The sequence below is a fragment of the Rhipicephalus sanguineus genome, chromosome 4 (genome assembly GCF_013339695.2).
Source record: "Rhipicephalus sanguineus isolate Rsan-2018 chromosome 4, BIME_Rsan_1.4, whole genome shotgun sequence".
NCBI lineage: Eukaryota > Metazoa > Arthropoda > Arachnida > Ixodida > Ixodidae > Rhipicephalus > Rhipicephalus sanguineus.
Genome location: NC_051179.1, coordinates 63,900,191 through 63,925,032, shown reverse-complemented (window position 1 = coordinate 63,925,032; position 24,842 = coordinate 63,900,191). Strand labels below are relative to the sequence as shown.

The window sequence follows — 24,842 nt, the reverse complement described above, 5'->3', positions numbered from 1 at the left end:
TGCACGTTGTATGGCGCCGCAGTTACCCATGTCTACTTACCGCGAACTTTCGTCCTGTGAATGTTACCCTTCACAGCATTTATAAAGAACCAAAACATCGAAACTAGCGCGGTTGCCGGATTCAAACGTGTGGAGATGTAATGACCAAAAAGCTTGTGCAAATTCATTTAGTTCATCTATATCTGCGACCTATCCTAAACCTATGGCGTTGGTTTGAGGCAATCATTAACCAACGAACCACCTTTCGAAATTAGTATGACTGGCGTCCTAGAGTGAGCGCGTCGGAAGGCTTTAGGCGCAACGACTTCCGGGTGTATGTACCTGGAAGGTCCTTTCCTGGGCCTCACACTGCTAGTCCTGAGCATTGCGCCGGGACCAGCGGGGCGCCGCTGCTGGTCGCTCCGCCTGCTGTGCTGGAGGAACCTGTGCTCTCGCATGCCGTGGGATATCATCCTCATGCTCGGATCAGTCATGGCGCTCAGCAGGACCGTCGAGGTACGCCGATTCTACTACACCGCTAGTCAAATCAAATCAAATCAAATCAAATCACTTATTTCGTCTCATCAAGGAGAAAGGGGGTAGCGGGGAAAAGCTGCAATGCTGCAGCTTGACTAAGCCCGCTCCCCTGTGTTACAGTTAGACAGTGTGCAGCATTGGCTACAGGTACATGACATGCTAACATAAGTCAAGGCACTTTGCAAAAGTATGGAAGGAAAGTGTGTAGTAAAGTAACGTAGACGTACATGAAGTAAGTTGAGCCCCCTTTATTTTTCTTTGTAACTGTAACACAAAGCAACTCAACGATTTCAAACACATATACACAAAATAAATTCAGAAATGAAATGTTGCAATGGAAAATCGCAAGCCAAGAAAGGAAGAAAAAAAGAAAAATCGCAAGCCAAGAAAGGCGAAAAAAAAAATCAGTGACCACATAAAACTCTATATAAATAAGTGGTATACACATATGTGCATTTAGACATATACACGTGTAACCATAATCATGCGCTGTAAGTATCACACAGCAAGATTTAGCAAAATGAAATGAGTGAAAAAGAAGCGAGGAGACATGGTATCCGGTTAATCCATGTGTAGTTAGGGTATTTAAAAGCAATGCGGTAAGATGCCGATTGCTGCCCATAGTTAGTACGACAAAAACGTGCTAACCAGATATCTGCATGTCTTGTGCTATATGTGTGAATATATGTGTCTATATGTGTCTTGTGGCTTTATGTGTTTAGTGTGAATTTCGCGACGATTCAGGTTAAACCAATTCATATAACCACCACTTCCCTTTCGCAAGGCAGTTCTGTACATGTAAGCGAGGCGAAAGGAGTAAATGAATTCAACCGGCATTATTTTCCATTCGAAAAAATATTTTGACGTGTGTTCTTTGCAATCAAGATTTCTTACAGCACGAATGGCTGGTTCTTGACATATGTTTAACATAGTGATACCTTGCTTTGATGTTGTAGCCCAGACTAGGTGACAATAATTTAGCGTAGAAAGAAATAGAGAGTTATACACAGTTCGTTTCACAATGGTAGGCAAGACATGTCGGTGTCTATGCAGTAGTCCCGTTATTCTGTATAACTTTTCGCAAAGGGACTCGACATGTTTCTTCCAAAGTAAATTTTCGGAAAATATAACTCCTAATATTTTTACTTCACTTGAAATTTTAGTTTCTGTTAAATATAAACTGCTTTCGAGATTTAGGGCCTTATGCTTTGCGCGAAACATGATCGCTTGTGTTTTTTAGCAATAATTCTTAAGTGGTTTCTATCACATCAATTGGCGATGTCCCCGACTGCCAAAACGACGACACTGCCAAAAAAAATGGCAGTGTCGTCGGCACATGCAATCGATTTGACATTTTCAGCGGTCAAAAAAAGGTCATTCATGTAACAAATGAAAAGAAGTGACCCAAGAATGCTCCCTTGTGCTCCACGCTTAAAGAATTCTCCATGCTTAAAGGAACCGGAAATAACCCAGCCCTGTAAAAGCAGTATAGAAGGTAGGCTTTACGCCTACATGGGCTGGTCTGCCAAAAGACATATTAAGCATCTCTGAATGAAAAGAAAGAGGAATATTGAATGAATTTCAAAACTTTTTTTCTTTATTTACAACCGAATTCTATTTCGAGGTGTTTTCACTGTGCCTCAGAATAATTTAGATCATTACATGTAGCAAACGCAGTGCATTGTCAGTATAATTTATATTCGAGTACACACCACAACGCCTATGGCAGTTACACGAAGCAACTCGAGCACCAACTTTTAAATGTAAATGCAGTGGGCAACACTGTCCATGTTGAGGCAACCGTTGTTAAACCCTGTCTCATTCTCCATTCATCGTGCTACTGTTTTGTTATGGACAGCACGGACTCAAATGTGCTGCTGATCTATAGTTTTCAGGCTATCATCTTTGAGCCTTGCTTGCAATCACATCGCAACTCGCCCAGTCATCGTCGCGCAGGAGTACCGGCTGGTGGAGGTTGGTCTGGAGAAGCTAGACGACCACTTCTGGGCGCAGCGGTCTGCCAGGTCCAGCCAGTTCATCCTGGTCAGTGTGGCCGCTGTGCTCTCTGAAGTCGTGGTCGGGGACACTCTGGCAAGATCTATGGCGACCACAGTAGTCCGGGTGGTGAGCTATACGTTCTCGCACTATTATACCTATGATTTCCACAATGTGATATATTGGGCTAGTGCTACAGATTTATATATAAGCAGCAATGAGCCAAACGTGAAAAAACATGAGCAGAGCATGGCCTCACAGCTCTTGCAACCTTCCGGTGATTTTCTCTGGTTCCTTATGTATATGTTTACGAAGAGTTGTAAGGTATATGTCATAAACGTCACAAATGTTATACGCATAAGAAAAACGCATGGACTCCTGCAGGCGGTGGTGACCGAGACGCCCATTTCGTTCTACGTGGTACCGGTCAGTCTGGTGGCCTGCATCAACGTCATGCTGCCCGTGTCGTTGCCGCTGCTGGTTATGCGCGAATACTTGGAAGCCAAGTGCGCGCAGATGGTGAGTCTTTTATTGCGATAGCAATCATATGGACACTCTCGGCGGGTTTTTGCCGTCGGTGTTGCCGTCACCTTCATGTTCCGTATAAAGTCCAAATTGATAACATACCGCGCGCATAAGTTCTACCTGTGGGTAAAAGCGCGCGAGCGTGGGCGACGAACGCGGCTGAAGCAGAGATCAAACGAGCCGGCCCATCTCCGTCGCTCGGAGGGCGCATGCGACAGCAACCCCCCGCGTGTTAGACGTGCCGTCGAGTGCTGCTCAAGCAGAGAGGAAACGCCCCGCCCGTCTTGAACGAGCATGAAGGAACGTGTGTATGTGGGGGGAGGGGGGGGGCATCAGCGGACGGCTTGTATGCCCTTCTACGTGCTGCGCTCTCAACGCGAAGAGACTGTGCGAAAAGCGCCTCTCTCCCTGGAGCGGCCGTATTCTCTTACACCATCGTTTTGTAGAATTACGCGAGATCGGATCCATAAGAATGAACTGCCAGCCTTACTTCGAATAACATTACAATCTGTTGCTATCGCAGTCATTGCTTCGCCGTTGCGGTGAAGCTATGCTTTTTTTTTTTTACCCTAACGGCAGCGCGCAGTTGTATTTTCGATTTTCCCTGTGCTAGAACCACGTGGGGCGCTTTTCTGACATAATGTGTACAATCAACTGAAACGTGAACGAGAAATACGAAGCAGCATAGGCTTCGTGAGTTGATAACTAAAGGGCTGCATCTCAAACCACTGATTGTGTGGTTCTCAAAGATGTTCTAGGCCTCAAATTAAACGGGCAAGCCTAAACCATATTGACATTGCCCGTACTAGCAAGAAGAACGAAAGAACGCGTTTTCTCAATGGCTCTTATTTCAATTGTTTATGACACTTTCTGCACCACCCAACACCGGCGCACCTATTCCACGTTACCTTCCGCAACAATGCTATCATCATGCCGGGTTTTCTTTTGTATAGTGTTCACTGCAGTATAGACAGTGCCTGCTTTAAATCTTCGTGAGAGAAAGTTTCAGCCAACGGTGATGCTAGCCGCGTTCAGCGAAGCCGACTAGCCAATGGCAAAAGAGTACTTACGTACAGAAATCTTAAGGAATTCGGTCCCACTATTTTCTTGTATTGCTTACTGAAATGGAGCGCTTATTTCTGCATAAAAGTCGTGACACATGCAAAACAAACTGTTGTATTATTGCATATCTCAGCACCTCTGTGTGCCAACTCGGATGTATGAAAGGGGAATAGTGGCCTTTGACACGTACAACACATTTGACCACCATGTAGTTATCGAGGCACTTCATAGGGGTACAGTGTGAGCGTAGAGCCTACTAGAACAGTAACCAAGAGTTATTAACGAAGTTTCATTGTGAGTGTTCGCACGAAAGAGCGCTTGTTTTTCTTGTATCGCCTGCGAACTGCTGTGCCAAGCGCATGCGTCCAGTACACCTTACATAAGCGCTTCCAATCCGCAGCTGGGCTATGGCATTTTGCTCAAGTGCGTCGCCGTCGTGGTCGTCTTCATCTCCATGAACACCGTCGGACTCGTCATGTTCCAGAGCGACCAGCCACCCGCTGCGCACGCCATCTACGTCATGCGCAACGTCACTGACGTGGACAGGGCAGGGGCCCTGTGATACTCCGCAGTGCTATTTGTATGACATTAACTGTATATGTGTGCGGTTTTTCTTATTTGTGGTTTACTGTTCGCACTGCACGCCTTCGTTCGTTGGCGTGACATATGTCGTCATATTCGCAACGAGTTCAGGAACGTGAACTATTATCAATTACTACTCGCATGAGCCATTCTTTGCTGTTTTTTTTTAAATGCTTAAACATGATTCGATCGAATGCACGAGAGCTTTAGGCGTATATAACTTCTAAAACGCAGCTTTCTCTCTCCCCTTCTATCTTCTTTTTTTTTTCTGTCGCCAACCTGTAACCTTGCTTAACCTACTTTGTTTGAACTCCGATGTGCTGTATTATATACAACAAACAAAGTATACACGCCTATTTTTACGCCTGCGGACATCAATAACCACTTATAACCCACTGCATTATATCGCGCGATTCTGCAAATCGGTAAGCCCTTAGAGGTCATTCTTCTCGTGGGGCTGAAGTCATCATCTCAGCTACTTAATTCTTTATAAGATACCAAGGGCATTGTGGGTAAGTGCTCCGCGATGTTTTTAAACACCACGTGGCAAGTGACTTTCGTACCCGCTCGGTTCCACCGAGAATCTTGTCGTTGCGAAACTTCTCCGGGATGAACTCCGTTACTGAAATGTGTGCATTGAGGTGGCGGGAGCCTCCGTTATTGGTTAGCGAGGACTGCTTACTTCCTGCAAGCATTGTCGTATACCGGAAGTCTCGCGTTGACGGTCTCGCAAAGTTATTTACGCATTCTTTTTTAGAGGGGCTACATTATGGCAAAAAAAATATACTGCGTCGGGCAGGCTTCAGGAAATTTATGGAGCTTGTTTGAGCAAACCTAGTGGTATCTATGTTCATCTTCGGCAACCGTGTATTATTGTCATTTTTAACGTAATGTAACTAAAGTACATTGGCGCAGGAAGAATTTTAACACATGGGCAATTGTTGAGAGTACCGTTTTGCTCGATATAAGCGCGCGTGTGTTCCTGTTGCTTTGTGAAGAGATGATAAAAGCCTGTATTGCCGGCGGAAGCGAAACAGCCGTTGGCAAAGCATTAGACAAAAGAAAAGTGTGTAGTTTGACGCTACACAAATGCTATAACGCGACTTGGTGACGGATTCATTCTTCTCGTATTTTTGCGCCGTTAAGACGCCATATCAATCGACATATGTCTATTACGTTCAATGCATTAAACCATAATATTTATAGGCACTCCAACTGGTCTTTTCTTTTTCGCTTTTTTTGCTCGCCTATGTCTCACATTATGGTGCTGAATTCTAAGGCAATGCTGTACAAGCTGCTGCTGCGTATTCCGCCGATGCTATAAGCTGCGTTCACGTGGGATTGCACTAACTGACTTGGGAATTCGCTCATATCCTTTCGTAAATGCAAGCCTGTTTTGGCGCTAAACATTCAGAAATCAACCTCAGTCCACATTTATTCCGAAACATCGCAAAGTGGTGTATTAACATCAACACAATATTCTAACGAGGGTGCAACAAAAAATCGTCGGTGGTCATCATGCCACGGGCCATTGTACATTTAGAGAGTTGTGCTTATGATATCCGCAGCTGCAGGTCCATGGCAGACTTACGCCTTTGTGTTCAGGGTAGGTACGTGCGTAGCGCTCAGATCCTTCAATTTTACAACCGAATAGTTCAAGATACAGTAAGAAAAATAAAACATCTATTGAATAGGATTTCAAAAATAAAGCTGTTCTTCAGTAGGAAATAGCATCCTTGCGTTTCAGTTTGTGCACAAAATAGGTTTTTGTATGTACTTGCATAATGTGCAAGCAAAAAGTGTGAGTAAGAAGTTCAAATAACCTCAGTCTCTTGCACTTAAAGATTCGAAAGTCCAGTAGTAATGAACAAGCAATACTGTAAGTTTCAGCGCCTCCACGCGGCGAAGGCTTTAAGGAACCTTCCCGCGTACACAATATCACATTGTTCTCTGAGCCGTGTAGGGAAGCAGAAATAGCGTCTTTATTTTTTTAATGATCATCTTTCTCGCACGCTTTTGCTCCATTCATATGATTAATGTCACGCGAAATTTAAAACCCAAAAAAGTCTACGAGGCCGACCTTCCCTTTCGTAAGTGCATTTCGCCACTGGTCGGCATTTTTAGATCCCGTTGTAAACTGTCTTGGGGCTATTAATACAAGTAGACTAGCAAGGTACCCACCCACTACGCCATAAATCATAATTTTTGTTATGTTCGGAAGCAACCACTACGCCATTCATCATTTTGCGGAGAAGTGAGGTACCAGCTTCACATCTAAGGCATTATGTGCACTTTGTTGATGCGACGGCTGATGATGATGAAGAATTATGGCTGAGCCTTTTAAAATGGGTTGGTAGCTTTCAACGATCCACTAGTTGCGTAATTCGCATTGTGTGACGCCCGGCACTGTTTCACTCACCCACCACACTATATGACATACGTTAACGTGAGAAAGACAGAGAGGGAAAGAGCATTATTGAGACCCTGAGGAAATGGATCATGGGGGTCTTATGGGCTTCCTTGGCAACCAATACAAGTGCACTTGCGAGAAACCCACTACGCTATAAGTCATCATAATTTGTGTGAAGTAGGGAGCTGCACTATGCAATTTTTCGTGATTATGCGTAGAAGCGTGGTACCCGCTAAACATAAGGCATTACCGCACTTTGTTGATGCTGTGCCTGATGACGATGAAGAATTATGGCAGAGCCCTTTGTAATGGGTTGGAAACATTCAGCAACCCACTCGTTGCGCAGTTCGCTTTGTGTGACGTCTTGTTGATATTTTACTCTTCTACGACGCTAGGTTACATATGTTAATGTGGTTCCTCCCCGACATGAAGCCTGTATAGGGTCTTTTTGCAAAGGAGTTTCAAGCACCGGCATGGATCTGTGGTAGAATACTTGGCTCCCGCGCAGAAGACCCAGGTTCGAAGCCCGCTCCATCCTGAATATTTTTTCTTATTTCGGTTGTTTATTGTTATTATTTCGTGCGATAGCAGTTACGGACACTGGCGCACAACTACGTCTCCAAAAACGGCCGTTGTTGTGATCTCATCTGAGCTTTTGTTGTAAAGGATTTAGAACTTTCAATTTGTGAACTATGCTCGTTAGTTATCGAGTCAATCGGCGAATATCGTACTATTTGTGATGTCCGCCAGGGTTGTCATTGTGAAGCCAGTAAAGTGTGCCCATAAAATATTTTAGTACCCGGTATATATTTATATCATTATTAATGACTGATGTTCGTCCGTATCCGGAACGTGCGGCTCGCTTTTAAAGAAGAATAATAAGAAGAATGCCATGGAGGGTGCAACGCCTGGCTCTGGTCATTGTATTTCGTACGGTAAGAAAATGATCGTGGTTCACGGCAGCTGTAGAGGTATGTTTTTTGAAGAGATTAACGCCATGTCATTCGTTCCTGCGTGAGCCCAACAGTCGAGTAAATTCCTATCCATTTGATCTTAACGAGAGAAATAACAACCATGCTGGATTCATGTTAGCGGGAATGTATCTATTTATAGAAATCGAGTCAACAGAACCAAGCTAAAGAAGTGACCTCTTTCTTTTGCGAAATTTCGCTTCCTTTGCAACCGCTTCGGCACGTCTGCCTGCAGAACACAGTATGCGTACATACTAGAGCACTTAAATGGCAACGGTATCGATTTCATGAACTTGTACCGCCCCCTTTAAAACAGCACAAAATTCTACTGCCCTCCGTTTTTATTCTAACGAGTTCCAACAATAACTGGCCTGTGCTGTTCCTTTGCTATTTTTATTGTTTTTAAGATTATCTGGCTTTTTGTTGTTATTTTTTTCTTGCCTTTGGGATTAGGAGGGGATCAAAAAGATGTAAGGAGTCCGTGGAAAATTATTAGCTCAGTCGGAAAGAACACTTCATGAATTTGGAGAAGTCACCCACCTCATACGTTCGGACATTTCTAGTTGCCAACATTCAAAAGTAATCTACATCGATGCACAACTCCATATCGCTCTATCTCAATATTGGCTGACGGAATGCCGAGTGCTCGCTTTGGCAGTGAATAACACTGTACCTTCAACTTCCATCAATATCTTGTTTTTGATAATATTTAGATAATTTGTATCGCTCAAAACGCTTTTGCGCTTCCATTTCTACCACAGTGCACCAACAGCCTCTCCTTGGTGCGCTACGTAATCGGACGCTACAGGCGCGTACTTCTTTTTTTAGTTTCCCTTTTTTATATTCTTCCAAAGACCACTGTATCACTCGAAGCAGCGCCGACGAATGACCGGTTCTTCTTAGCAGTTCTCCTACGGGCGCCTGCAGTCTTCAACACGTTCAAACGACCACCATTCTCCTCGTTTTACTCTCACGTACTTATCGCGCACTGTTTTCCTTTGATGAGGCACCTCGGGTGAACTTCCATTGACGGTATCCATTAAGGTGACCATGAGTGCAGACATCGCCGTCCTTCTGGACAGCCGTGATCGTATAGTGGTTAGTACCTTGCGTTGTGGCCGCAATAACCCAGGTTCGATTCCTGGTCACGGCATACTTCTTTTTTTACTCTCCCTTTTTTATATTCTTCCAAAGAGCACTGTATCACTCGAAGCAGCGCCGACGAATGACCGGTTCTTCTTAGCAGTTCTCCTACGGGCGCCTGCAGTCTTCAACACGGTCAAACGACCACCATTCTCCTCGTTTTACTCTCACGTACTTATCGCGCACTGTTTTCCTTTGATGAGGCACCTCGGGTGAACTTCCATTGACGGTATCCATTAAGGTGACCATGAGTGCAGACACCGCCGTCCTTCTGGACAGCCGTGATCGTATAGTGGTTAGTACCTTGCGTTGTGGCCGCAATAACCCAGGTTCGATTCCTGGTCACGGCATACTTCTTTTTTTACTCTCCCTTTTTTATATTCTTCCAAAGAGCACTGTATCACTCGAAGCAGCGCCGACGAATGACCGGTTCTTCTTAGCAGTTCTCCTACGGGCGCCTGCAGTCTTCAACACGTTCAAACGACCACCATTCTCCTCGTTTTACTCTCACGTACTTATCGCGCACTGTTTTCCTTTGATGAGGCACCTCGGGTGAACTTCCATTGACGGTATCCATTAAGGTGACCATGAGTGCAGACATCGCCGTCCTTCTGGACAGCCGTGATCGTATAGTGGTTAGTACCTTGCGTTGTGGCCGCAATAACCCAGGTTCGATTCCTGGTCACGGCATACTTCTTTTTTTACTCTCCCTTTTTTATATTCTTCCAAACAGCACTGTATCACGCGAAGCAGCGCCGACGAATGACCGGTTCTTCTTAGCAGTTCTCCTACGGGCGCCTGCAGTCTTCAACACGTTCAAACGACCACCATTCTCCTCGTTTTACTCTCACGTACTTATCGCGCACTGTTTTCCTTTGATGAGGCACCTCGGGTGAACTTCCATTGACGGTATCCATTAAGGTGACCATGAGTGCAGACATCGCCGTCCTTCTGGACAGCCGTGAGACCGTAGTGAACGGACGCGGAATGTTGTGCTCCTCGAAAGGGGCGGTTTCAGCGGCCCAGCCGAGTCGCGGTATCAGGCTTATGGAAACGTCGACACAGGATTATCAGCTCGTTCTGCCCCAGCTTCCATCAGGTACAACTGTCTGCAATACTGTGTTTTTGCATGGTGATTTAAAAGCCCGCCCCTACCGAGTTGAGCATTTTCGCGATGCGCTCGATCGTCTCAAGCTGATGCCGGAGGTGACGGCCCTAGGGGCGTATCAGATGAACCACGTTTGGGCAATAACTTTTAAGGACGAAGAGGGAAAAAAGAAGCTTTTGTCGGCGAAAACGCTCAGCGTTAAGGACCACCGGTGCGTCGCTATTGACCCCTGTCACCAGGACATTAGGATGAAGATGTACTGGCTGCTTCACACGACGCCCGACGAGGAAGTTCGAACAGCCTTAGCGCCATACGGCACCGTGACTGAGATATGCAGGGAGAAGTGGCGTGTTCCAGGATGCGGGGACAAAGGCTCTCACACTAGGCTGGTGTCGCTGCGCTTGAAAGCTGGCATGACCATTGAAGACATACCACATCAGCTACGAGTGGGGGAAGACCATGCGCTCGTGTTCGTGCCTGGCAGAGCCCCGCTCTGCCTCCGGTGCCACGGCACCGGCCATATCCGGCGCGAGTGCCGTGTGCCACGCTGTGGGCTCTGTCGTCGTTACGGCCACGACGAGACTCAGTGCGTGAGGAGCTATGCCAACGTGACCGGATCTGGCAGGGGTGAAGCCTTGGAGGAACACATGATGGACCAGGCCGACGCGGAAGCAACTTCTGGAGGGAGCAGCGACTCGCCTGCTTTGCAGGTGAGGTCCGATCTGAAGGCTAGTGGAGAATGTCAGCCCAGCGGAAGAAAGGACGAGAGTCAAGATAACAAAGGTCAAGACGTACCGGGAGCGGAGGCGTCCATGGTACGTCCAAAGGCGGTGGCTACTAAGGGGGAGGCTCCTCGAAGCTCCTCTGGAGTAGACGCTACTGAAGAGCCTGTTGAGGGCATGGATTTAACGGGTGCGAGCTCAAAGAGGCCCAGGGACCCGTCAGAGGGAGGAGACGGACGTGAAGGTGATGACGGTAGCTGCGAGGGTCCTCCTCCGAAAGCTACCCTTCTCAGACGCGCAACCCTGAAACCAAAACCGAACATTCCGCCTGACAAGCGGAATTCGCCGCTGGCTGCCCCGCCGTAGCGGGGTCGCTGTCTGGGAGTGATCTATGGCTGTGGACGGTCTTCGTGCGGAACTTCCTGACCCTAGTGCTAGTTTGCAACGGAACTGGTGGGCCTACAAACTATGCGTCAAACATGAAGGGAGAGCAGAACGATGTAAGTTTGTTTGCAGTATAATTCGTTGTGCGAGTGTACTTTGAGCTTTCTCTTCTGTTTTCATGGCCAGTAATAATAATGTAGCACTTCGTATTGCCACGTTTAATGTTCGAGGGTTAACGTCCAGGCGGCGACAAGTGCAATTAAATCGCCTGTTGATGGAAAACGACATAGACATTCTTGCTGTCCAAGAAACAAAGATTGAAAGTGAAGAGCAAACAACGAAAACGGTTGATATGTTTAAATCACGGTACAATGTTTGCGTATGTCATGCGGTGGGCAAGTCAGGAGGGTGTTTATTAATGCTGCGTAATTCTGTCGGTATCGTTGAACAAAGTGTGTTAACAACCCAGGATGGACGATTTGTACTGTGTGATTTTGCTTTACATGATGTATGTTGGCGAATAATATGTGTGTATGCTCCAAACATCGTACATGAAAGAACTGAATTTTTTGATTATGTGGCCAACCTTTTGACACCTGACAGAAATGTGGTTCTCCTAGGAGATTTTAATTGTGTTTGCATGCCTGAAGACCGTGTACAGAATACGAGAGGTAGAGATACGAGTGCAATCAGACTTCATGAAATCGTGTCGAATTTTGAGTTAGCCGATGTCGGAAACATCTTAAGTGGAAATGAAGTATTTTACACTCACTTCCAAGGGGAGAGCCATGCTAGGCTAGACCGGATATACATGTCAGCGGGTCTTGTGCCAAGGCTCACGAACTACGCAGTGAAACATGTGAGCTTTAGTGACCACAGCATAGTGGTGTGTACGGTCGGGAAAAAATACAGCGGCTCGAAGTTTAACTGGGAACTCTGGAAAATGAATGATAACATCTTAAAAGACGAATGCTTCGTGAGAGCTATAATGGAAAAAATCCAAACTGTAAGAAAGGAGGCTGTGTCAAACATAGCGGAGGCATGGGAGAATTTTAAAAACGAAGTAAAACTACTTGCGATCGAGAGGACGACGGTGATACGCCGCAAAGCAAAACAAAGGGAAAAAGAATTACAAAACATGCTAGGTTACTTTCAAAACGCCGAGTGCACTGTACCGGGATTATTTAGTACAGAAATAAAAACGATCAAAAGTGAACTTGAAGCGATGGATGCGGAGCGTTATCAAGGCGCAGTGATAAGGGCACGAACGGAGCGGCTATGGCAAGGGGAAGCGCCAACAAAACGCGCGCTCAGTGAAGAGAAAGGCTACGCCTCAAGTAACCGTATTAAAGAAATCTGGTACAACGACGCTTTGTCGGCAGACCAAAGTACAATAGAGACAGCCTTTGTTGAGCATTACCGGACACAGTTAAGTAGACAGGTCAAAGTATCGGAACAGTTCGTAGATACCTTTCTGGCGCTCCTGCCAAAGGTAGATGACGAAGTGAAAGAGGGACTCGAAAGGCCCATCTCAGTCGCTGAAATTTTACACGCTATAGAAACCCTTGGTAGCGGAAAGTCGCCAGGACCTGATGGGCTGGGAGCGCTCTTCTACAAAACGTTTAAGATGGAAGTTGCAGAAATACTTCACAGTGTTATAGCAGAAGCATACGAACTTAAACAGCTACCACCCTCATTTAGAAGAAGTCACGTTGTGCTAATACCTAAAACAAATGACCCAATCAAGCTACAGTCAGTAAAGGGATATAGACCTATAAGTCTCGCGAATGTGGATTATAAAATATACATGAAGGTACTAGGGAAAAGACTACAGTCTGTTATTAACACAATAGTTGGTCCTCATCAAACTTGCGGAATAAAGAAGCGAACAATATTCACTAATATTCACGTCGCTAGAAGTATACTGGAGTGTTGCGACTCGAGCCTCGGGTGCGTTGCAATGGTCCAGCTCGATTTGGAAAAAGCTTTCGACAGAGTTGCTCACAGCATTCTTATGGCCACGTTAGAATACATCAATGTAGGTGGAATCATTCACGACGGTGTCGCCATGGCTTATGAAAAATGCTCTGCTCAACTGATAATAAATAAACGACTGAGTGACAACATACCGGTGCTTTCAGGAGTGCGTCAAGGATGTCCCCTGTCGCCGTTGCTCTTTGCTATTTTTCTTGAGCCTTTCTGTCTAAAGATACGTGAAAACCAAAATATCCGTGGCTATCGTCTAATAAACCAAGACGTAAAAATACTAGCGTACGCAGACGATATTGCGCTGTTCTGTACAGACCAAGAGAGCATTCGGGAGGCAATTAAAGATGCTAGACAATTCTGTAGCAGCACTGGTAGTGCCATAAACTGGCAAAAAAGCTTAGGCTTCTGGCATGGCCAGTGGAGTAGTAGGCGGACAGTTTTCGAAAGCATAGCGTTCACCGACACCCCGACCAGTTACCTCGGCGTGCCTTTACAACATTACCAAGATGCGAATACGCAGTGGACAGAACAAGCTGAACGGGTTCAGGCGCAAACAACCAGGTGGGGAGGCAGGAGCCTCTCAATATTTGCGAAATCGGCAGTGTGTAATGTGTTTCTTGTCGCCAAAGTGTTTTACATGTTACATGTATTATGTATGTCCCGAATGAGTGTGCAGAAGATGCACAGAATTTTTGCTGTTTTTGTGTGGGGATCTAAATGGGAGCGTACAAGTCGTTTGAATTTGTTTCATTCGGTGAAAAATGGGGGACTGGGATTACAAAACTTGTTTTTCAAGCAGATAGTGGCTAGATTCATGTTCCTGCGTGATCAAAGTAACGGTTTCTTGCGATGTGTCATCCAGACGCAACTGAGTGACGCAATGCCAGATTTTCTAGTTACGTCAAGCCCAGCACCAAAAGTGTCAGTGAAAGGGTTTTGGTATGAGATAATAAGTGCTTATCGGTTCCTGAGAGCGCACTTTTCGTTAGAATATTTGAGCGCTGTCACAAAAAAGCGATTGTACAGAGATTTGGTGCAGGTTATGTGTCCTGTTCCAAGATACCGGGCGATATATGTACTCGGGAATGAAAAGAATGTTTTAAAACGGGTTAGAAGAATGCCAGTGAGGGCTACCACAAAGACGTTTTTCTTTATGCTACACACGGGCACGCTTCCTGTCAAGCCATGGCTAAAAGAGAAGAGAATATTTCTACCTTGGGGTGTAAACTGCTACATTTGCAAAAAACCTGAAACCATTGAGCATATTTTCTTGGATTGCTGGGACTCCGTCTTCCTTTGGGATATTCTACAAAGGACTTTAAAAAAAGAGTTCCCACTAACACCATTCGGTATCCGGTTTTTACCATTTGAAGAAACAGGAGGTGTGCCCTACGACATGGTGATGCTACTTTGTATGCACAGCGTGTGGAAAACACGAATGGCTGTGCGAAATGAAGATGTAGATATAAGGCCTGCTAGTGAATACTTTAAAGAAAATGTTCTCTTTATTCGAGAAGTGTACAAATCTCTTAGTGAACCACCAGAGTGGTTACCTGCCTTTGAACAATTGGCTACAATGAAATACTATTAACATAATTCATCAACAAGATACAATCGCGGATTGCACACGTTGATTTTTCGGCTGGGGCCGATGGTGTCTGTGCTGTCCAATGTCTGTATCGCTACGAACAGGTTTTAAATAAATAAAAAAAAAATTCTGGACAGCCGTGATCGTATAGTGGTTAGTACCTTGCGTTGTGGCCGCAACAACCCAGGTTCGATTCTTGGTCACGGCATACTTCTTTTTTTACTCTCCCTTTTTTATATTCTTCCAAAGAGCACTGTATCACTCGAAGCAGCGCCGACGAATGACCGGTTCTTCTTAGCAGTTCTCCTACGGGCGCCTGCAGTCTTCAACACGTTCAAACGACCACCATTCTCTTCGTTTTACTCTCACGTACTTATCGCGCACCGTTTTCCTTTGAAGCGGCACCTCACGTGAGCTCCCACCGACAGTATTGATGACGGTGATCACGAAAGCAGTCACCGTCGTTCTTTCGGGCAACCGTGATTCCACTTCCGGCAACCGCAGTGAATGGAAGTACCATCATGTGTTTTCGTGAAGGGCGGTTTCAGCGGCTTGTGTGGGCCGCATTATCAGGTGTACCGAGAAGCGGGCTTAAGATTGCCAGGAAGTTCTGCCTGATTTGCCTTCAGATGATTCTGTTTTATTCTGTTTTGCACATCGTTATTCTGCATGTATATGTAAAAGCCAGGTCGTATTGAGTGGAACATGTTCGAGACAGCCTTTCACGCGTATTTCGCTGCTGTTGGAAGTGGTACCTCTTGCGTGATATGAAGTGAATCACCGTTCAACAAGGATATTTAAGTATGGGGAAGGAACGAAAATATTAGCGGCGGAGGCGTTCAACGTGAAAGACCGTAGCTGTATGGTCTTCGACCCCCGAGACCACGATATCCCACTGAAGCTGTGCTGGCTGCTTCGTGGTGCGCCGATTCAATGCCTGCGTGTGGCCTTGGCGCCGTTTGGAAAGGTAACGGAAATCATTTGCATCGACAGAAGATCAACCACCCGCTCGGTGACGCTGGCATTAAATGTAGGCGTTGCAGCGGGCGACCTGCCACAGGAGCTGCGTGCTGCTAAGGATGTGGCTCTCCTCTTCGTTGGTATAGCAGAGTACAGCTCGGCCTCCGATGCCGTGGCGCAGTCGACGAGAGTGCCGCTTTCCACGCTTTGGTCTGTGGTGTCTTTTGTCGCGATGATTCTCCGTGTGTGCGCACGTATGCCAGCTGTAGAGGCCCAAAACAAGCGTTTGAAAAGAGCGTTTGGACTAGAAGGGGCGTAAGGTAGGCGTAATCATGCGACATATGCGAATCGTTCCACTCTGATCCGCAGTGCGCACACTCTGGGGTATCGAAAACCTACCACCGCATTCGCCAACGGTACTTTTGGCGAGGGATGTACCGCTACGTACAGAAGTTCGTTCGCTCCTGCATCGATTGTCAGCGCCGCAAAACATCAACGCACCTGTCGCCGGCAGTTCTGCAACCTCTGCCTTGCCCTGACCGTCCGTTCGGGCGCGTTGGCATAGACTTGTATGGACCACTTCCTCTAACGTCGGCTGGTAACCGCTGGGCCATCGTCGCTGTTGACCACCTTACGCGATACGCCGAAACTGCCGCCCTCCCAGCGGCTACAGCGCGCGATGTTGCTTCCTTCCTGCTGCACCGATTCATGCTGCGCCACGGTCCACCCCAGGAGCTGCTCAGCGATCGAGGTCGTGTCTTCTTGTCGGAAGTCGTCGAAGCCATCCTGAAAGAGTGCAACGTTGTTCACCGGAAAACTACTGCTTACTACCCGCAGACGAATGGCCTCACCGAACGCTTTAACCGCACGCTCGGCGACATGCTCTCGATGTACGTCGCCGCCGATCACACCAATTGGGATGTCATTCTGCCTTTCGTCACCTACGCCTATAATACCGCCCATCAGAGCACTACTGGTTTCTCCCCCTTTTTTAGATGCGAAGTATCTTAAGGTCGAGCTCAATCCGGCGGTGGTGGTGGTGGTGGTGTGCGGCGTGACCACCCTTACTGCGCATGCGCATACCCTCTCCACTTTCCCTCTCCCCTTCCCCTCTCCACTTTCCCTCTCCACATTCCCTCTCCACTTTCCCTCTCCCCTCCCCCTCTCCCATACCCTCTCCCCTCCCCCTTTCCACTCTTCCTCTGAAACGCGGGCTAGACATGCCGAAATTCTCTCCTGCGCAACGCCGCGATGAGCTCGAGCGCATGCGCGTCCCCTCCCCTTCTCTCTCCTCTCCTACGCTGCCCCCCCCCCGCTCGCCCGCCTGTCGACCGCGTTCCCCGCTCGCCCTGTGAGAATTAACGGCCAGGCTAGATGGAAGATACGACGCGCGTAGCGTCCCTCTTCGCGTTCCACGACGCGAGGTCGGTAGCATGCCCAACGAACGCCAACGGAACGCGATCGTGCAAATGCTCCGGCTTCGCATCGCCTCATGGTCCCCTTTAGCGGGAGATGGTGTAATTTTCTTATTGTACGGCAGACACCCGTCGCACACAATCGACACAATCCTTCCATACAAGCCGGATCCGTCTGAGTGTGCGCCTATTTCTGCCACAGCCAGACTTGCTGAGGAGTGTCGGGAGCTTGCCAAGACGTTTACTACGCATGACCAAGAGCGGCAAAAGAGCATTCGCGGTGACAACACCACTTCTGCGCCCACGTTCCGCCCTGGAGCACTCGTATGGCTCTCAGTCCCTACCACTGCACCTGGCCTCTCTTCCAAACTGCTGCCCAAGTACGACGGCCCCTACCGTGTCGTCGAACGCACATCCCCGGTCAACTACCTGATCGATCCCATTGAACCATCTTCGGACATGCGCCGTCGAGGGCGCGACATTGTCAACGTGGAGCGCCTGAAGCGCTATCATGACCCGCTCATAGTGACAAGCAGTTAGGTCGCCAGGCGGCTCCCTTTTTCGTACCCGGGGTAATTGTAGCGAAGCGTTGGAAGTCTATGTAATGGGTCGCCCTCTCGGGCGCTCTCTAGTGGGTCGTCCCCTTCGGCTCTTCTCTGACAGCACGCTCCTCGCGCTCAGAGTCCGCGCTCTGTCTTGACTGTCGCCGTTGTGCTTCGTCGACTAGTGCCGTCAATAAACGCCTTTATAATGCGGACATGATGCAGCGGGACGCTTGCGAGGGATACTAACTGGATAGGTCGCGTTTTCTCTTGAATATTATCCATCGCTCTTGGCATTTTGAAAAGCGAATGTGGACGACTTGAGAACTAACTGGCTTCGTCGCACGCCCCAACTGAGTGATGACACAAGGGGACAATTCGAAGATAAAAATAACAAAACGTGTAACTGAAAGGGCAATCGATCATTTGAACCTTGGCAGATCACCCGGCCCTGACGGTCTGAGCGATTGCTGGTATAGAATTTTTGAAAGGGAACTATCTCCATCACTCAGGACTACAGAATACGGCGCTCCTTCTTTCGTAAAGCGCGTGCCATACTGATCCCTATGAGTGATGACAGGGAAAAGCTTATAGGCCGATATCGCTGGCAAATATAGATTAGACGATTTTTGTAGTGGCGAGACTTTATATTGTTATCAAAGAAATAGCCATAGGACCACCAAATGTGTGACATCAAACGCACGGCTATTTTTTCGAACTTTGATAAGATGCGCTTCGTGCTCGGGTGCGGCGACTTCGCTTTACGTGGCGTCGCCTTCCTCCAGCTCGACCTCAAAAAAATGTTCGATTGTGTCGCGCATGATATTCCGTTTTTCGTCTTGGATCATGTTAGCGTTCGGTCCATTGTCGGAGAACTGCATAACACGCTTGATTCTTAATAATTTCGTGGGGTCACATGATGCGTTCTGTGCATCAGAACAGTCAGCTCAGTCCAGTTTTACTTAACATTCATAATGAAGCGATGTCTGGCAATTACTGAACACAGCAAAAACGAGTACCGCGGTGCCTGTAGCCTACTGTCACCTGGCATTTTGTTCAACGTTTCGCTAAGTAATGCGAAAACAGAGCGTTTCTTTTCCTAGAATGATGATATTTTAATTGTACTTATTTTTTTATTTTCCAGACTGTAATATTGTATCAACTCGTGGCTCTTTTCACCCTCATTGCCAGCGCCAAAGTAAGCTTAGTTATCATGCCACTCAAAGTTAAACATTAAATGAGACGCAGTAGCAAAGTGTGCGGCGTGTCGAGCAGTAACTAAACAGACGGAGTGTGGATGCGCGAGCACTGTGGAATAAACATTGCAGCGCTACAAGCAAATGAGAGTGTGTCAGGCGGCACACCCCTATCTCGACGTGAATTGGGTTGCAGCCCTCGTGTGTATATACCTAGTAAAACCTGATTTGTTAAAACAAGCTCGGCGACCTCTCTTGTCGCTGGTAGTTTTGGTAGGAATACAAGTACAGTACTGACGGACTGAAACGCAACATCGATTTTTTTTTATCAGTATAACGCTTGCTATGAACAATTCTTCGTCGTTGATGCCGCGTCATTTCACTGCAAATGTGGCCGCTAAAGGTAATGTTGGCTCTGATGTAAATGTTCGAGTCAAAATTACGGCGATATGACACAAGCTGTAGATGGTGGAAACGGAAATACGCGCATTACCTAACCCTAAATTTTCGCGTTTCAATCCGTAAGTACTGTACATCATCATCATCACCATCATCCTATGTTATTAGCCTTTTTGAAGAACCGATCTCTCGAGCATATTTTCGTGGTGCACCGGCGCAGTGTTCCGTGGCGTACTTCATGTACCCCGTGTACCGAGGACCTCGCCAGATCGACGCCCTAGACAGCGAGCTGTTGCTGCTGAATAACAACTTGTTGTTAGGCGAGTTGGTGAGTACGGAACATCGTGGTTTAGCGCTAAAAAAGACATACACACGTGAGAGACAGGACAAGCGCTACTAACAACTGGTTTATTGCAAGATTTGCAATGGAATAAATAGCACACTGGTGCGCAGACGTAACGAGCGCGTAACAAGGCGTCATCACTTATCAGGCTACAGGCATGAGGCATCAAAAAGCCTAATCTCATTTCTATACAAGCAGATAGACGTGTCGCTAACACAGTTAGCACCTTGTTTCTTTATATGATACGCCTCCCAAAGTACACGGGCTGATTTGCTCCAAGATTCTAGGAAGGAGCTGATTCTAGGAAAACCATTTGCGACGTGCCTTTTTGCGTCCTAGTTGGTCGCGCGACCTGTGCGAGTCGCATGTGGGAATTAGCCTTTAAAGGCATCCTCAACCACTTTTCCAAGTAATCATCGAATGACCTCAGTGTCGGAGTTCATTGTCTCACGAATCGATTGCCGCAATTTTCTCGAATCCGTCAAGGACCAGCGGAGTTGCAGGGATTTGTCGCAGCCTTTAAGCGCCTTCTCTCTTCTCTCGTCCCGACGAGCGCGCTGGGAGCTACACGGACAGGGGCGGCAAGGGGGAAAGCAGTTTCGTCAGCCGCGTCATCACCTTGAGAGCGCGTGATGAAACGCGATTGCTCTCTCCCATTGTGATTCCTGTGGCGGCACCACGTGACAAGAACCGCGTCTGATCCATACGCCACTCTTGATTTATGTCGGCTATTGGCCAACAACATGCTATCTGCTGTTTGACGTCAAACAGCAGGCGCCCGGTGCTCCAGCAGACAGTGTCCATATGCATTCACAGCTCTCTGCATGAAAGATCACAAATGATCACCAGTGATGAAAAATCAAGGTTGATCACAGCCCTCTGCATGAAAAGAGGGCGCCTGGGGGAAATGGCAACTTCGCGTTCCGCTTGAAAGCTCTCCATGCCACGCACGACTGCAAGGTTTGGCTGAGATGTTCATAGCAGTGTCTGCTATCCGCGGGATGTGTTTTCCCACCAAGTTTGAGGGGTGGTTCATGACCCCTTTAACATTGCAACTACTACTACAGAAACACGTTTCACTTTAATGTTACGTACGACTCTTACGAAAGAGGGATCAACCGCAATCTTTTTATTATAGCCATGCGGCTCGTTCCAAGGATGAGTAAATGCGAGTACATGAATACAGTGCCCCAACGCAGCAGGGAAGTAACGAGCAAGTGCCGTAAACGCGTATGTTAAAAGGTATCACTCGCTATATTTGTACGTGAAACGGTGTTTCTCAGCCCATCTTTGGAAATACAGATGCTGGGCATTGCGTTGCGATGGTGCATTGCGGTGAAGTTAAACAGATCGTGGATGGGTCAAGGTCGAGAATTACTGCACATATCCTGCGAAAATACAAGAATAAACATTTTCACCAATGCTCGTTTAGGCCATTTTTATGTGTGCGCGAATTATGCTTTTGTTTTTTTTATCATGGCGAGGAAGGTTGAAACACACTCTCTTTTCTTATAACCGCGAATCTGTTAGAACTCGCCGTAATTTGTCTGTCGGAAACAAGAATATCATCATCATGAACCGGAACGCACTCCCTGCATTCTCTCCTACATGTTCGTCCTCATTTGCTTCGCTCCTAGGACAGGTGCGTCGATTTCTCCGGCGTGGCCTGTGATAACCCTGATAGGTGAGAGAACAAGTACAGAGAAAGGGAGAGAAAGAAACAGATAGAAAAAATAGAAAGCGACAAATTCTCGGCGAAAAAAATACTTCACAAGGCGGGAGGCGAACTCGCGTACCCTCGATCCGAAGGCGGGCGTCCTAACTACTCGGCTATCTAGGCACGACAGTAGAGCATAGCATAGCCTTGTATAGTATAGTGAGTGTAGCAAAGTAGTGGGAAAGGGAAGTGAGCGCAAGGAGGAGAGATGTGAAGGTGAGGAGGAGGGAAAGGTGGAGGGGAAAGAGTAAAGCATAGCATAGAAAGAATGAGAAAGAGAGAAATAGAGAGAAAGAAATACAGAAAGAGCAAGAGGGAGAATTAAAAAAGAGAGCGAAAGAAATAGAGTGAGAGATAGAGAAAAAAGGTTAGAGAAAATGAGGAAGCAAGCCAGAAATAGGGATAAAGTAAGAAAGGGATGAAAGAGGAAGAAAGATAGAAAGAGCAAGAAAGAGAAAGAAATAGAGAGAGAGGAAAAACTAAATAAATAGAACTAAACAGAAAAAAACAGCAAAAACGTTGAGGAGAGAAACGAAAGAAAGAGAAACTTCGCAAAACTTAGCAAAACAGCAAAAGCTATGACTACAGGTGTCCATCAGCTCCACTCTCTCTTTAGCATTGCGCCTCCAATGCAAGCTGATGGAGGCGAAAATGTTTGAGGCCCGTGTACTTAGATTTAGGTGCACGTTAAAGAACCCCAGGTGGTCGAAATTTCCGGAGCCCTCCACTACGGCGTCTCTCATAATCATAGCGTGGTTTTGGGACGTTAAACCCTAGATATTGTTATTATTATCCAATGCAAGCTACGGAAATTTTTTTTCTTGCGTTTCTTGTATTAACGTTGACCTCCACCTTGTTTTCTTCTTCGATCAGTGCGAAGCGACATCTTCATCAGTATCCCCGTTTGTGGATCGTATATCATGGCATCACCATCGTCATCACAATCGATCGGCTCGCTCCACGCATTCTCCTGCCTGCGCAAGCCAGGAGCGCGCGCTGCGGAGAGCTCCGCGATGGAACGCGCTGCACCGACCCTTCTGTGCATCTGCTTCACGCTGATCGTCGCCGTGCGAACCAAGAAGCCCTGCCCGTCACCGTACAACGCTACGCACACCATGTGCATGCCGCCTTACCAGAGCTGCACCACGCTGTACAGCGATACGCCGGCTTCGTTCGTGACCATCCTGTGGGTGCACAACCACTACCGCAGCCATCTCGCGCTGGGCCAGCTAGCCAACTTCCCGTCAGCCGCCAACATGCTCCAGCTGCGCTGGGACGACGACCTGGCAGCAGTGGCCGAGGCGCGGGCGCGCCGCTGCATCGGCCCAGAGGGAGTGTTGTTCACCGACACCAACGAGCAGCGGTGGACGGCCGACTTCCCTCTGGTGGGCCAGAACGTGCTGAACCAGCGCAGCAAGGAGGACAGGCTCTCCGTCAACTGGGAACACGTGGTGCGAGACTGGTTCAAGCAGAACACCTTGTTCACGGCAGACCAGGCGGAGGCCCACAGTGCCGTGTTTGGCGCGGAAGCCTTCAACCAAATGGCCTGGGCGCGTACCTACGCTATCGGTTGCAGCTACACGAGCAACGAGGTGCCGGCCTTCAAGCCCGAGAGCAAGGTGTTCATCTACGTCTGCAACTACGGGCCCCAGAGCGGCGAGATCGGCCAGCCGCTCTACCAGGCCGGGGAGCCCTGTAGCCTCTGTCCCGAGGACACGATGTGCGACCCCACCACGGGACTCTGTATGCTGCAGGGTGATAAGCCGGGCCGCGACAAGACTACGACGACGCGTCAGCCGTCGCTCTTGGCGACCCCTGCAAAAGCCCGTGAGTCGGCTGCCGGGCCAGTCGCCGTAGCGGTCGATTCTACGCTCGCCGCAGCCTTGGTGGCCGTCCACGTGTGGCACCAGGGGGTCGCCTGACGAGGAACCACCCAAGATGATGTCCTGCTGCGACGAACGCCTTCCGCTATTTTATTATTTTATACGAACAATGTTAACAGTTTAACGAGGCTTCTCCGCAGCTGCGCCGGTATGAGATAGCGCCGTTTGGGGCAGCCGGCTCTAAGCGAAGCACATGACCAGCCGTGCGGAACAGGAGGCCGCATGCAGACGCCGCAGTTGTCGCGGCGACGATTTAGTAAAGTTTATATTCGTGTTCTGAAATACTGTGCGCACCTTGTATTAGCTCTTTTTCTTGTCGTTATCGTTGCGTTAACGCTTTCTTATGTGCAAATAAACGGTCGTAAGCGGAAAAAAAGCCTGCGCGCTTTTCGTATCGCTATCCACCAACTCTTTCGCAGCGGTTACTTAGGCCTAGTAAGATGACTCTTTTAGAATCACCTCCGTAGATAATGCACTGCGTTTTCCAGCAATCGAGTAGTCGGGCACGGGTGTGCACACAGAATTAGTTACAGAAACTTTTTCGGTGCGCATTATGGGACTTAGCACAGCATGCAGGAGTGAACACCTCCTTAGCGTTGTGTGACACTTGGTTGTTATTTTACTCTTCTACCACGCTGCATTACATATGTTAATGTGGTTCCTTCCCGACATGAAGCCTGTATAGGGTCATTTTGGAAAGCAGTTTCAAGCACCGGCATGGCTCCGAGGTTGAATACTGGGCTCCCACGCAGATCGTTCCATCCTGGAATTTTCTTTCTTATTTCGTTTTTTCTTTTTCATTTCGAGCGACAGTGGTTACGCATACCGGCGGCGGCGGCGGCGGAAAACTACGGCGCCAAAAACGGCCCTTGTTGTGATCTCATAACAGCTTTCGCTGTAAAAAGTAACGGACATTACTTCCGCCGTTACTCCAGTCAGGAATCTTAAACAGTGTGTCTTCGCCTCTAGAACCTACAGAAGCTACATTATAAAACTTATATTTATATGTCAGGTTAAAGTTGTCGCCGAAACAAAAATTTAGCCGCAAATACTGATTAAACAAGTATAATATGCACAAATGTGCCGCATCTTCGTAGTAGACTATATAGTGGCCTAAAGTTGCTTGTATAGTTACATGTGACGGTTTCTAACTCTGTGGCACACGGGGTAGCTGTTTTCAGGCATGGGTCATTAAACACAACGTAATCGATTTCATCATCAATGTTCTACGAAATGAAAATATCACTGAACAAACTTGCAGTAATTAAGACGGTGTGCTTCTGCTACCAAAACCAACGCGTAAATTTTGTAGCAATAAAGGAATGCTTAAATGGCATAAATCTGGAGAAAAGCATTAGCGCACATAGTTTTTTTTTTCTTCAATGTGACTCG

The 24,842-nt window shown here is 47.5% G+C and overlaps 3 protein-coding genes and 3 non-coding genes across 6 annotated transcripts; all 6 read left to right on the top strand.

Moving 5' to 3' along the window:
• Positions 1–315: 315 nt before the first annotated feature.
• Positions 316–4,660, top strand: LOC119391250 (solute carrier family 13 member 5-like). Its single transcript, XM_037658926.2, has 4 exons — positions 316–495; positions 2,473–2,640; positions 2,896–3,030; positions 4,499–4,660. The coding sequence occupies exons 1-4, from the start codon at positions 316–318 to the stop codon at positions 4,658–4,660; spliced, it is 645 nt and encodes a 214-aa protein (XP_037514854.1).
• A 4,482-nt stretch (positions 4,661–9,142) lies between these two features.
• On the top strand, positions 9,143–9,214 carry Trnah-gug (transfer RNA histidin (anticodon GUG)). Its single transcript has one exon. It is a non-coding gene; the product is annotated as a tRNA-His (tRNA).
• Positions 9,215–9,482: 268 nt separating this feature from the next.
• Trnah-gug (transfer RNA histidin (anticodon GUG)) lies at positions 9,483–9,554 on the top strand. Its single transcript has one exon. It is a non-coding gene; the product is annotated as a tRNA-His (tRNA).
• A 268-nt stretch (positions 9,555–9,822) lies between these two features.
• On the top strand, positions 9,823–9,894 carry Trnah-gug (transfer RNA histidin (anticodon GUG)). The gene has a single exon. It is a non-coding gene; the product is annotated as a tRNA-His (tRNA).
• Positions 9,895–10,186: 292 nt separating this feature from the next.
• LOC119391249 (uncharacterized) lies at positions 10,187–11,746 on the top strand. Its single transcript, XM_037658925.2, has one exon. The coding sequence runs from the start codon at positions 10,192–10,194 to the stop codon at positions 11,398–11,400; it is 1,209 nt and encodes a 402-aa protein (XP_037514853.1). The 5' UTR covers positions 10,187–10,191; the 3' UTR covers positions 11,401–11,746.
• Positions 11,747–22,461: 10,715 nt separating this feature from the next.
• Positions 22,462–23,809, top strand: LOC119390129 (cysteine-rich venom protein). Its single transcript, XM_037657688.2, has one exon. The coding sequence runs from the start codon at positions 22,488–22,490 to the stop codon at positions 23,487–23,489; it is 1,002 nt and encodes a 333-aa protein (XP_037513616.1). The 5' UTR covers positions 22,462–22,487; the 3' UTR covers positions 23,490–23,809.
• Positions 23,810–24,842: the final 1,033 nt, after the last annotated feature.

Excerpts from the sequence above, each read along its gene's own strand:
- LOC119391250 (XM_037658926.2), top strand. The coding sequence starts at position 316 with ATGTACCTGGAAGGTCCTTTCCTGGGCCTCACACTGCTAGTCCTGAGC. Across the intron at positions 496-2,472 it reads CGCTCAGCAGGACCGTCGAG|GAGTACCGGCTGGTGGAGGT; the intron begins GTACGCCGATTC and ends ATCGTCGCGCAG. Across the intron at positions 2,641-2,895 it reads CGACCACAGTAGTCCGGGTG|GCGGTGGTGACCGAGACGCC; the intron begins GTGAGCTATACG and ends GGACTCCTGCAG.
- LOC119391249 (XM_037658925.2), top strand. The coding sequence starts at position 10,192 with ATGTTGTGCTCCTCGAAAGGGGCGGTTTCAGCGGCCCAGCCGAGTCGC.
- LOC119390129 (XM_037657688.2), top strand. The coding sequence starts at position 22,488 with ATGGCATCACCATCGTCATCACAATCGATCGGCTCGCTCCACGCATTC.